The sequence below is a fragment of the Scyliorhinus torazame genome, chromosome 7 (assembly GCF_047496885.1).
Source record: "Scyliorhinus torazame isolate Kashiwa2021f chromosome 7, sScyTor2.1, whole genome shotgun sequence".
In the NCBI taxonomy this organism is placed as follows: Eukaryota; Metazoa; Chordata; class Chondrichthyes; order Carcharhiniformes; family Scyliorhinidae; genus Scyliorhinus; species Scyliorhinus torazame.
This window is the reverse complement of record NC_092713.1, coordinates 299,218,738-299,231,769: the sequence shown is the minus strand read 5'-3', so window position 1 is coordinate 299,231,769 and position 13,032 is coordinate 299,218,738. Positions and strand designations below refer to the sequence as shown.

The following is a 13,032-nucleotide window of genomic DNA, read 5'->3' as shown; positions in this document are numbered from 1 at the left end:
TGCAGACCTTATGTGTTGTATTCCGTTCTCCTTCAAGAAGTTTTCAAACTCTTGAGATATAAACTTGTCCATCATCACTCACCAATCTGAAGATTTCTCTCAATTCCTCGAATGTCTTCTCCAATGACAACTTCTGGCCATTTTGAATGAGCATCGACTAGAATGCGATACATGCGCCCTTCAAATGGTCCTGCGTAATTAATTTGCACCCATTGCCAAACCTCTTCTGGCCATGCCCGCGGCTGCAACGGTGCTAAAGGCTGCAGGATTCGCACTTTCGTGCAAGACAAATATATTCTTCTTTCTCTATTTCAGCATCTCAACCAGGTCAGCAAAAATAGCTCCTCACTATCTCCTTCATTCTCCCAATACCACAATGGCTTTTATGTAATTGGTTCAATATAGGTTTTTGTAATAGATGAAATTATGACTCTCATTCCCCAGAGGAGACATCCTGCCTGTGCGGGTAGCGCAAGTCTTCAGGTGGAATATGGCTTTAACTCAGGGTTTACTCCTGAGGTCCAGCCTCAAAGCACTATGTCCATTTCCTCAGAAAGTACCAGGTCACCTTGGCTGTACGTCTTTACTTGCCCTGTGGTTACAGGAATATTATGTACCTGCTTGAAGTAGAAAATGTTTCAACACAAACTACAGAAACCCTGCAATGCAAGGAGACGACCATTCAGCACACTGAGTCTGCACTGACTCTCTGAAAGAGCACTCTACCTCGGCCCACTCCAATGCCCTATTGATCATGGCCAATTCACCTAACCTGCACATCTTCGGATTACTTATCAACAAGCTACCTGGTAAAGGGAACCGGAAAGTCCATTTGTGTTAGCAAGAAGGTTTGGCTGATGATATTTGATAGTATACATGTGTGCTGACAGCAGCAACTAGCCTTTAAGCATTTCACCTGACTCACTTCTTTATCAACTTTACTGAGATACTCTTCATAATGCCCAGATCCCTGTTGAAAACAACGTCCTGTTTCTTCACAGTTTTGGTAAGACCTGATTTGGAATCTGTCATGAGGCTTACTCCAGCCCAATTTAACCGGATCATTTTCCAACAAAGTTCTTCCAATCAGTGCCAGATAATTTCCTTTGACTATGTGCAAGGGGAAATCTGCCGTCTGCCCATTAAATAGTACTGTTACATCAATACGACCCCTCAACAGAACCAATACTCCAGTGTAAATTTTAACACTAACTTCAAGGGTTTCCAGAGAGATATATCAGAGTTTTTCATTATAAACAGTCTCCAACACCAGTGAGACCGCTGCCTCAGTGTCCACCTCCATCGACCATCTATACTGGCTGTTCAGCCAGCAGTGGAGTACCCATTTGTAGCACCAGCAATAGCTAGTTCATTGAACGACAACTTGTCTAGGTCTTCAGACTGTGAATCGAATCTCTCCTCAAATCGTTTTTGGACTACATGGAAATTTTTTCCTTCATTCTGTTTGCCATTTAATTTATTCAGCTGTTCCTTTTTGCGACTTTTACCTGAAGTTTGTTTCTTTTTCCAACATGCGCGTGCTCAATGTGGTCCTTTTCCCCAATTTCTAAACGATGTCTAAGTACCATCAAACTGCTGCTGAATGTCCGATTTTAGCATACCTATGGCAAGTGCAAGTGTTTGATTTCAGGTTTCAGCCAATATCTAGTGAATTCTTGTGTTTGAACTCAAACTGTCGAGCTTCTTTGGCTGCTAATTCCATTAGATACAGCAACTTCCAAGGCTTTCTTTGAAGTCATGTTGCTTTTGGTTAGCAAGCGCTTTTGAATTGCCTCGCTCCTTAACCCACAGACAAGTCTATCCCGGATGGTATTGTTTAATACATGTCCAAATTCATGGTATTCAGCCAATCTTTTCAGTGTAGCTACAAACTGCAAGCAATTCCCCTTCATGTTGCTTTCACTTATGAAACCTAAGCCTTTCTGCGATGATTAGAGATTTTGGCAAATGGTGGACCTGCAAAGTTTCCACTATTTCTTCGTAGGTTTTTGTGCCTGGCTTTCTGGCATCATACTCCTAATGTTTCCCCTCCTCATTATGCTCAGGAATGCTGGGGCTTTTATATCTGCCGCTATCTTGTTAGCTCGAACTAAATAATCAAATCATTCTGTATACCAGCTCCATCGTTCTGTATTCTCATCAAACGGTCCAACGGCACCAAAAACACGCACCATTTTCTCCATGGAATGACCTGCACGTGCACAATGTGCCATGAATTTTTTTGCACTGACTTCCGATTGCGGCGATGCGGAGCTAAGCCGCACATTTCGGCAGCTCCCGCTATAACGGACTTTTGGGCTCTCCAGAGGAGCCCCAACGGAAATGTTTTGATTGAATCCCATGTGGGAAGGTGAAGTAAGGTCCCCCTTACGTCGTATGGCGGGGATTAGCGGTGGAGCGTCGGAGAAAGAGGCTTTGGAGCAGCGGCAAAAACGAGGGGGAAAAAACAAGATGGCGGAGGACGGAGATTGAGCAGCATGGGGGCCGGACCAGCAGGAGTTCCTCAAGCGCTGCGTGGAAGAGCTTAAAAAGGAGGTGCTGGCGCCAATGCTGTTGGCGATCGAGGGGCTGAAGGAGACCCAGAAGGTCCAGGCAGTGGAGCTCCGTGAGGTGAGGGATAAAACTAATGAGAACGAGGACGAGATCCTGGGCCTGGCGGTAAAGGTGGAGGCGCACGAGGCGATGCACAGGAGGTGGGCCGAGAGACTCGAGGTCCTGGAGAACAGGTCAAGGAGGAAGAATCTCCAGATTCTGGGTCTCCCCGAAGGAGTGGAGGGGGCTGATGCCGTGGCGTACGTGAGCACGATGCTCCATTTGCTGATGGGTGCGGAGGTCTCTCCGAGCCCCCTGGAGCTAGAAGGGGCTCAGCGGGTCCTGGCAAGGAGACCCAAGGCTGACGAGCCGACAAGGGCGATAGTGGCGAGGTTCCATCGCTTCGCGGACAAAGAAAGTGTCCTGAGATGGGCCAAGGTGAGGAGCAGTAGATGGGAGAATGCGGTGATTCCGAGTCTACCAGGACTGGAGTGCGGAGATGGCAAAGAGGAGAGCTGGCTTCAAGTGGGCCACGGCGGTGCTGCACAAAAAAAAGAGTCAGGTTCAGAATGCTGCAGCCTGCGCGACTGTGGGTCACTTATCAGGACCGACACCACTATTTCGAAACGCCAGAAGAGGCTTGGACCTTTATCCAAACGGAAAAATTGGACTCGAACTGAGGGACGGTGGTTGTGGGGGGGTTGTTGACTGTATACGGGGTTGTAAATATGGGTAAAGAATGTTTCATGGGTGGGATGATGGATGGGGATGGGGGAAGAGATCTTTTTTTTCTGTTGATGAAATAGTGGGAAATGTGGGCGTCGGTGCTGGAGGGAGGTGAGACTCGGGAATGGGGGAACTGGGATAAGGCCGCAACAGGAGCTGCGCCACAGGGGGCGGAGCTGGCTCAGGAAAGCGCGGGCTTTTTCCCGCGCTAGGGAGGGGGGGATGGAGGAATGAAAGGAGGAGAGACTCCCACACGGGGAGATCAACGGAAGGCGGGGGAAGCCGGGGTCAGCAGAAGTCAGCTGACTCACGGAAGTAGTATGGGGGGAGCAAAAGTGCTAGATGCGGATTGAGCGGGGAGGGAAGGGGGGATAATAGGGTTGCTGCTGCACTGGCCGAGGAGGAACTGAAAATGGAAGAGGCGGTCGGGGCGGGGGTTCCCCGTCTGGGGGACTGGAGGGTGCGGGAGGCGCGGGCACGGGACTGGCCTAAGATAGGAGATGGCTAGTCGGCTGCGGCGGGCGGGGGTAGCCCCCCAATCCGGCTGATCACGTGGAATGAGAGAGGCCTAAATGGGCCGGTTAAGAGGGCCCGAGTGTTCGCGCACTTAAAGGGACTGAAGGCAGACGTGGTCATGCACGAGACACATCTGAAGGTGGCAGATCAGGTCAGGTTAAGGAAGGGATGGGTAGGACAGGTGTTTCATTCGGGTCTGGATGCGAAGAATAGAGGGGTGGCAATACTGGTGGGGAAGCGGGTGTCGTTTGAGGCCAAGAACATAGTAGCGGACAATGGAGGCCGATAGGTGTTAGTGAGTGGTAGGTTGGGTGGAGGTGGTATTGGTAAATGTATACGCCCCGAACTGGGACGATGCTGGATTCATGAAACGGATGCTGGGGCGTATTCCAGACTTGGAGGTAGGGAGCTTGATAATGGGTGGGGATTTCAACACGGTGTTGGACCCAGCATTAGATCGTTCCAGATCTAGGACGGGGAAGAGGCCGGCTGCGGCCAAGGTGCTCAGGGGGTTTATGGATCAGGTGGGGGGAGTAGATCCGTGGAGAGTTGCCAGGCCTTTGGCCAGAGAATTTTCTTTTTTCTCCCATGTACATAAGGCCTACTCCCGGATAGATTTTTTTGTTCTGGGCAGGGCATTGACCCCGAAAGTGGAGGGAACGGAGTATTCGGCCATAGCCATTTCAGACCTCGCCCCGCATTGGGTGGAGCTAGAGCTGGGGGAGGGGACGGACCAAAGCCCGTTGTGGCGGTTGGATGTGGGACTGCTGGCAGATGAGGAAGTGTGCGGGAGGGCGCGGGGGTGTATCGAAAGGTACCTGGAGGCCAACAACAATGGAGAGCTGCAGGTGGGAGTAGTATGGGAGGCGCTGAAGGCGGTGGTCAGGGGAGAGTTAATCTCCATCAGGGCTCATAGGGAGAAGAGAGAGGGCAGGGAAAGGGAGAGGTTAGTGGGGGAGATTTTAAGGGTGGACAGAAGCTATGCAGTGGCTCCAGATGAGGGACTACTCAGGGAGAGACGAAGTCTCCAGACGGAGTTCGACCTGTTGACCACAGGGAAGGCAGAGGCACAGTGGAGGAAGGCACAGGGGGCAATATATGAATATGGGGAGAAGGCGAGTCGGATGCTGGCACACCAGCTCCGTAAGAGGATGGCAGCGAGGGAAATAGGTAGAGTCAAGGATGGCAGGGGAACTACGGTGCGGAGTGCGGTGAAAGTGAATGGCATTCAAGGCCTTTTACGAGGAGCTGCATAGGTCCCAGCCCCCAGGGGGAAAAGAGGGGATGCGGCGATTCTTGGACCAACTGAGGTTCCCGAGGGTGGAGGAGCAGGAGATGGCTGGTTTGGGGGCGCCAATTGGGGTGGAGGAGCTGGTTAAAGGACTGGGGAGCATGCAGGCAGGGAAGGCATCGGGGCCGGATGGATTCCCGGTGGAGTTTTATAGGAAGTATGTAGACCTGTTAGCCCCGTTGCTGGTAAGGACCTTCAATGAAGCAAGGGAGGGGGGGACCCTGCCCCCGACAATGTCGGAGGCGACGATCTCTTTGATCTTGAAGCAGGATAAGGACCCACTGCAATGCTGGTCGTATAGACCGATCTCGCTCCTCAGCGCAGATGCTAAGTTGCTGGCAAAAATGTTGGCTACGATGATTGAGGACTGTGTCCCGGGGGTGATACACGAGGACCAAACGGGATTCGTAAAGGGTAGGCAGCTAAATACTAATGTGCGAAGGCTCCTAAATGTGATAATGATGCCATCGGTGGAGGGTGAGGCGGAGATAGTGGCAGCCATGGACGCGGAGAAGGCCTTTGACCGAGTAGAGGGGGGGTATCTCTGGGAAGTGTTGAGGAGGTTTGGGTTCGGGGGAGGGTTTATTAGTTGGGTTAAGCTCCTGTATAGAGCCCCGGTGGCGAGTGTGGTCACGAACCGGCGGAGGTCGGAGTATTTCCGGCTGTGTCGAGGGACGAGGCAGGGGTGCCCCCTGTCCCCTCTGTTGTTTGCATTAGCAATTGAACCTTTGGCCATGGCGTTAAGGGAGTCGGGGAAATGGAAGGGGGTGGTCCGAGGGGGAGAAGAACATCGAGTGTCGCTGTACGCAGACGACCTGTTGCTGTCTGTGGCGGATCCAGTGGAGGGGATAGTTGAGGTCATGCAGATCCTAAGGGAGTTTGGAGACTTCTCGGGATATAAGCTCAATGTGGGAAAGAGTGAGCTCTTTGTGGTGCATCCGGGGGATCAGGGAAGAGGGATAGACAACCTACCGTTGAGGAGGGCGGAAAGGAGCTTTCGATACTTGGGGATTCAGGTAGCTAGGAGCTGGGGGGCACTGCACAAACTGAATTTGACGGTGCTGGTGGAACAGATGGAGAAGGACTTTAAAAGGTGGGACATGTTGCCACTCTCGCTGGCGGGGCAGGATACAGTCGATTAAAATGGTGGTCCTCCCGAGGTTTCTTTTTGTATTCCAATGCCTCCAGATTGTGATTACCAAGGCCTTCTTTGAGAGGGTAAGCAGGAGCATTATGGGATTTGTGTGGGCGAGCAAGACCCCGAGGGTAAGGAGAGGGTTCCTGGAGCGTAGCAGAGACAGAGGAGGGTTGGCGTTGCCGAATTTGGGTGGCTACTACTGGGCAGCCAACGTGGCGATGATCCGTTAGTGGGTGATGGAGGGAGAGGGGGCGGTGTGGAAGAGGTTGGAGATGGCGTCCTGCAAAGGAACGAGCCTGGGGGCGCTGGTGACGGCACCGCTGCCGCTCTCGCCGACAAGGTACACCACGAGCCCGGTGGTGGCAGCAACGCTAAAGATCTGGGGGCAGTGGAGGCGACACAGGGGTGCGACGGGAGCCTCGGTGTGGTCCCCGATCAGAGACAACCATCGGTTTGTCCCAGGAAGGATGGACGGGGGGTTTCAGAGCTGGCATCGGGCAGGGATTAGAAGAATGGGGGACCTGTTCATCGATGGGACGTTTGCGAGCTTAGGGGCGCTGGAGGAGAAATTCGGACTACCCCGGGAAATGCCTTCAGGTACATGCAAGTGCGGGCATTTGTGAGGCGGCAGGTGAGGGAATTCCCGCTGCTCCCGGCACAGGGGATTCAAGACAGGGTGATTTCGGGCGTATGGGTCGGAGAGGGCAAGGTGTCGGCGATATACCAGGAGATGAAAGAAGAGGGGGAGGCTTTGGTAGAGGAGCTGAAAGGTAAATGGGAAGAGGAGCTGGTGGAGGAGACTGAAGAGGGGCTGTGGCCTGATGCCCAAAGTAGGGTTAATTCCTCTTCCTCGTGTGCCAGGCTCAGCCTGATACAGTTTAAGGTAGTTCACAGAGCGCATATGACGGGGGCGAGGCTGAGTCGGTTCTTTGGGGTGGAGGACAGATGTGGGAGGTGTTCAAGAAGCCCAGCGAACCATGTCCATATGTTTTGGTCATGCCCGGCACTGGAGGGGAGTTGCGAGAACAGTATCTAAGGTGGTGAAAGTCCGGGTCAAGCCAAGCTGGGGGCTGGCACTATTTGGAGTAGCAGACGAGCCGGGAGTGCAGGAGGCGAAAGAGGCCGGCATTCTGGCCTTTGCGTCCCTAGTAGCCCGGCAAAGGATCTCGTTAATGTGGAAGGAGGCAAAGCCCCCCAGCGTGGAAGCCTGGATAAATGATATGGCTGGGTTTATCAAGTTGGAAAGGATAAAGTTTGCCTTGAGAGGGTCTGCACAGGGGTTCTACAGGCGGTGGCAACCGTTCCCAGACTATCTCGCGTTAGATGAAGGTCGGAAAACAGCAGCAGCAGCAACCCGGGGGGTGGGGGGAGTTTTTTTTTCTGGGGGGCATTTGAGCAAGAAAATACATGATTCGGAAAACTCATATGTACGGGAGGAATCCCATGTACAAAGTTATGTATCATATTGATTTGCCATGTTCATGTCTTGCTATGCGAGCATTCTTTCGTTTTTGTTACGGGGGGGGGGGGGGGTTGTTTGTATGGTTGAAAATTTTGTTTAAAAATTCTTAATAAACATTTTTTTACTGATTTCTTTGCACTACGTTGCTTCCTTTCTCCCCAAACAGGGCACAACCTGAGCTCAGCCAGTTTCTCTGTGTGCTTTACAACACCTCCAACTCTAAACGTGTTGTTGCAGAGCAATTGCTACTCACGGCTACAGAGTTTGTTTCAGGCAGAGCACATGGCAAACCCCTCTCCAAAGTTATTTTATTTGAATTTTCAGTGTTTCCTTCCGGGTGGCTGTAATCGTTGAGCGACTCCCTTGACACCAGTTTTTGCGTGGCAACGATTTTCATTATTGTTTTTTCTTCTGTGTTCGTTCGAGTGATTGCAAGCATTGTTCGACTTCCTCGTCGTCAGTCTTTTTGTGTGGTGCTTGCAGAATTGATTTTAGGAGACTGTGGAGGTTCCAACAAAAACTAAGAGCTTTATTCAGGAGATGTTAACACCACTACGCTGTCACACTACCCAGTTACTTACACAAACAGTCAATCAAATGACTTCACATAAGCAAAAATCCATTCCATTCAGCTGCGGGGAAGGAATCACTGAAAATACTATAAATACTCAACAGGAGGGACAAAGCTGTTAAGATGAATTGAAAGAAAATGCTGGGAATTTCAAAATTAAATCACTGCTTGACCAGGAGGGGGAAGTAAGGCTTTGGTGCAAGTTAGGACATGGGCAACAGAGTTTGATGACCTCAAGATTGCAGCTGGCAGAATGTGGGAGACCAACCAGAAGTGTGTTGGCACAGCCAAATCTAGAGGCCTCGCAAAGGCATGAATGAGGGTTTCAGCAGCAGATGAACTGAGGCACGGGTGAAGTATGGAGGTGGGAACAGAAGGTCTTAGTGACGGCGCAAACAAGTTCGTAAGTTCATCTCGGGGCAAAGTACGATACCAAGATTGCAAACAGTCTGGTTTAGTTTCAGACAGCTGTAAGGGAGAGGGAGACGGTAGCTCAGGAATAGTTAGGGTGGAGACCGAAAACAACGGCTTCAGTTCTCGCAACAATTAATTGGGGGAAATTATTGAGCATGTTGAAGCAGGGCTTGATGTCAGAACTCCCAACACCTACCGTTCAGGCATCTCCTGCGGAACTTGTGATAAACATGTTGTGTGAATCCGTTCTCCTTCAGCAGTTCATGTGAGGGATGTTGGAACTTGGGAAGAGACTGTGGGGTGCAACCGTAGCTTCCAGCGATCGGGATTCCCTCTGACGGGCTGGCATTGGAGCTGCCACAAAACACAAAATTTACTGAACACCCAGTAAAATGGCAACACAAGTCTTAAATATTTACAATTGTGCGTTGATACTCAAATTATCCACTGCCACACATTAGCACAAGCTCAGCTTCTAGTGACCCCTTCGCGTTACTGCTGCACCAGATGTTTATCCCCTTAAAGTGATGTGGTCATTACTCCATCACCTTTTTACTCTCCTGATGCTGCCACAGGCTTGACTCCTCCTTAAATAAGCCTGTAGCATCCCTTGTCCCTCTCCTGGCATTCTCAGTCAAGGTCAGTCGAGGCACACAATGCTGCTGCCTTACAAGCAGCAGCAACTGCTCTCACCTAACCTCCTGCTTAGTATGCTGGCTGCAGACTGATCTTGCCACCTTTGCTCCGTCCAACTCATGGTTCAGTGCTGATCCTCTGCACACGGCCAGTGGAACAGCTACCAACACCCCTCCTCACCTCTCACTGCAGAAGTTTTACTCACAGATGAACAAAGCCTTTGCAGTCCATGAGCTTATTGTGGATGATTGTATTGACATTATGTCTTACTGGAAACCTAGCTGAGAGATGATAAACCCCCCCCCCCCCCCCAACTGAAGGAACCACTTTCCTTGGCTAGATCATCGTTGTGGGAATATGGCTGTACTCAACAAATCACGCCCTGGTATGTCCCCCTACTCCTCTGGCACTTAGTCATACTTTAAGTATCTCACTTTGTCCAGCCACCTCAAAAATTATTTAAAATCTTGGTGCTTTATCACCCAAAGTACGATGCCAGTGCTCTCATTTAGGTATCTTCTCTGGTTTCCTCTCTCAGTCTCCGCACCGAACGACTTCTCACGCTCATTGACTTCAACCTTGTTCCGCAGGGATCAGTGCTGGGACCTTTACAGTTTGTAGCAGATACAAATGATTTGGAGGAAAATGGAACTGGTCTGATTAGTAAGTTTGCAGACGACACAAAGGTTGGTGGAATTGCGGATAGCGATGAGGACTGTCAGAGGATACAGCAGGATTTAGATTGTTTGGAGACTTGGGTGGAGAGATGGCAGATGGAGTTTAATCCGGACAAATGTGAGGTAATGCATTTTGGAAAGTCTAATACAGGTAGGGAATATACCGTGAATGGTAGAACCCTCAAGAGTATTGACAGTCAAAGATCTAGGTGTACAGGTCCACAGGTCACTGAAAGGGACAACACAGGTGGAGAAGGTAGTCAAGAAGGCATACGGCATGCTTGCCTTCATTGACCGGGGCATTGGGTATAAAAATTGGCAAGTCATGTTGCAGCTGTGTAGAACCTTAGTTAGGCCACACTTGGAGTATAGTGTTCAATTCTGGTCACCACACTACCAGAAGGATGTGGAGGCTTTACAGAGGGTGCAGAAGAGATTTACCAGGATGTTGCCTGGTATGGAGGGCATTAGCTATGAGGAGAGATTGAATAAACTTGGTTTGTTCTCACTGGAACGAAGGAGGTTGAGGGGCGACCTGATAGAGGTCTACAAAATTATGAGGGGCATAGACAGTGGATAGTCTGAGACTTTTTCCCAGGGTAGAGGGGTCAATTACTAGAGGGCATAGGTTTAAGGTGTGAGGGACAAGGTTTAGAGGAGATGTACGAGGCAGGGTTTTTTTTTTTAAAAACACAGAATGTAGTGGGTGCCTGGAACTCACTTCCGGAGGAGGTGGTGGAAGCAGGGACAATAGTGACGTTTAAGGGCATCTTGACAAATACATGAATAGGATGGGAATAGAGGGATACGGACCCCGGAAGTGTAGAAGATTTTAGTTTAGATGGGCAGCATGGTCGGCGCAGGCTTGGAGGGCCGAAGGGCCTGTTCCTGTGCTGTACTTTTCCTTGTTCTTTGTTCAACCTCCATTCCATTCCCCCTCCTGAGTTCACTACCTCCTACCCTCCCTCAGTCTCCCCCTACATCTAAACTCCTCAACCAATGTGCATTGCCACTCCCTTGACTGGAGAATCTAGAACAGGGGGTCACAGCCTCAGAATGAGCGATTAAGAATTGAAACGAGGAGCAATTTCTTCATTCTAAAGGCTGTGAATCTCTGAAATATTCAACCCAGGAGAGGAGTGATGCTCAGTCAGTAAATGTATCCAAGGTAAATTGATAGATTTTTGGGTATTAAGGGAATTATGGGATATGGGACAGTGCAGAAAGGTTGAAAGTTCAGTCCTGATCGTGTTCATTTGTTGGACTAGGATTGATGGGCCAACTGGTCTGCTCCAGCAACTATTTCTTATGTTCTTCCACCTCACCACCCCAAAAGCATTAATCAGAGATTAGACCACCTCCACCCCTTTGCCGCTCATAAGAATATCCTATACTCCTGGATTAGTGACAAATATCCTTCTATCCAAAACTGGCACAGGTTGATAATGGAATGTATCCCCATGGAATTTTTGACATATGTTTTCCACTCTAAATCCGATGAATTCCATACTGTAGGTGACCCCTGCATTAAATTCATAGGCACGTCTTCGACTGACTTTCTCCTGTTGGGCTTTTCAGGAGAGAATGAATTTCATTTCAATTCAATTTAATTTAATTCACCTCAAGTTGTTAGTCTGAATCGCGATACTTTGGGGTGTATGACCTGTCTTGTTATCCCTCTGCATTAATATGATCTTGCCCTCTTTTCCCCACTCACTGTGGCATCTCGTTGGTGGATTGATCTGGCATTTAAGTTCGAGACTCTGGTCCCTCCAAATGTCCTATTCCGAAACCTATTCTGTGCTGTTCTGCTTGTATTTATTCTGTCTGTACCCGTTTTACACCCATTTTTGTTGTTGGTTGCATTTATTTTTTTTAAATGGGGAGAAAATCTAATAAAAATATATCCTAAAAAATACTATTTCCACCAATATAATTCCTCCTCTCCAAATCCTACCTCCTTTGGTACCCGTCCCTGGGGAAAAAAACTCTCTCCAATTCACTTTGAATTGCACCACCAAGTCACAATTCTTCAGCTTTTGGTCCTCTGTTCAGCTCAACATTTCTGCAGCTACTGATCTGCACAACCACACTCTCACCTCCACTTTGATGCCATAGTCCCCAGTAAAAACATGACGCTCTCTCTCACCCAGGATATCCTCCCTGGTACAGCCCTCATATTCCCGCTCCCACATGTCCAAGAAAAGTAGCCTCAAACGGATATGGCAGAAAGTAGGTTTTGTCTTCTGGTGTAGGATTGATGTACAGCTGGTGTAGGAGGGAGGGTTTCCGTTATCTGGACCACTAGGAGCTCTTCCGGGGCAGGTGTGACCTATATAAGGACAGGTTGCATCTAAACTGGAGAGGCATAAATATCCTGGCCGCGAGGTTTGCTGGTATCACACGGGAGGGTTTAAACTAGTATGGCATGGGGGTGGGCACGGGAGCAATAGGTCAGAAGGTGAGAGCATTGAGGGAGAACTAGGGAATAGGGACAGTATGGCTCTGAGGCAGAGCAGACAGGGTGAAATTGCTGAACACAGCGGGTCTGGTGGCCTGAAGTGCATATGTTTTAATGCAAGAAGTATTACGAGTAAGGCAGATGAACTTAGAGCTTGGATTAGTACTTGGAACTATGATGTTGTTGCCATTACAGAGACCTGGTTGAGGGAAGGGCAGGATTGACAGCTAAACGTTCCAGGATTTAGATGTTTCAGGCGGGATAGAGGGGGATGTAAAAAGGGTGGCGGAGTTGCGCTACTGGTTAGGGAGATTACAGCTGTACTACGGGAGGACACCTCAGAGGGCAGTGAGGCTATATGGGTAGAGATCAGGAATAAGAAGGGTGCAGTCACAATGTTGGGGGTTTACTACAGGCCTCCCAACAGCCAGCAGGAGATAGGAGCAGATAGGTAGACAGATTTTGGAAAAGAGTAAAAAGAACAGGGTTGTGGTGATGGGAGACTTCAACTTCCCCAATATTGACTGGGACTCACTTAGTGCCAGGGGCTTAGACGGGGCGGAGTTTGTAAGGAGCATCCAGGAGGG

General features: G+C 49.7%; 1 protein-coding gene across 5 annotated transcripts in view; it reads right to left on the bottom strand.

Moving 5' to 3' along the window:
• Nucleotides 1-13,032, bottom strand: part of larp1 (La ribonucleoprotein 1, translational regulator) — a 202,867-nt gene that overhangs the window by 30,920 nt on the left and 158,915 nt on the right. For all 5 annotated transcript variants that reach the window (XM_072512652.1, XM_072512653.1, XM_072512654.1 and 2 more), the window contains exon 16: nt 8,868-9,025. In XM_072512652.1, the coding sequence (XP_072368753.1) occupies nt 8,868-9,025 (158 nt within the window). The remainder of the gene's footprint in view (nt 1-8,867; nt 9,026-13,032) is intronic.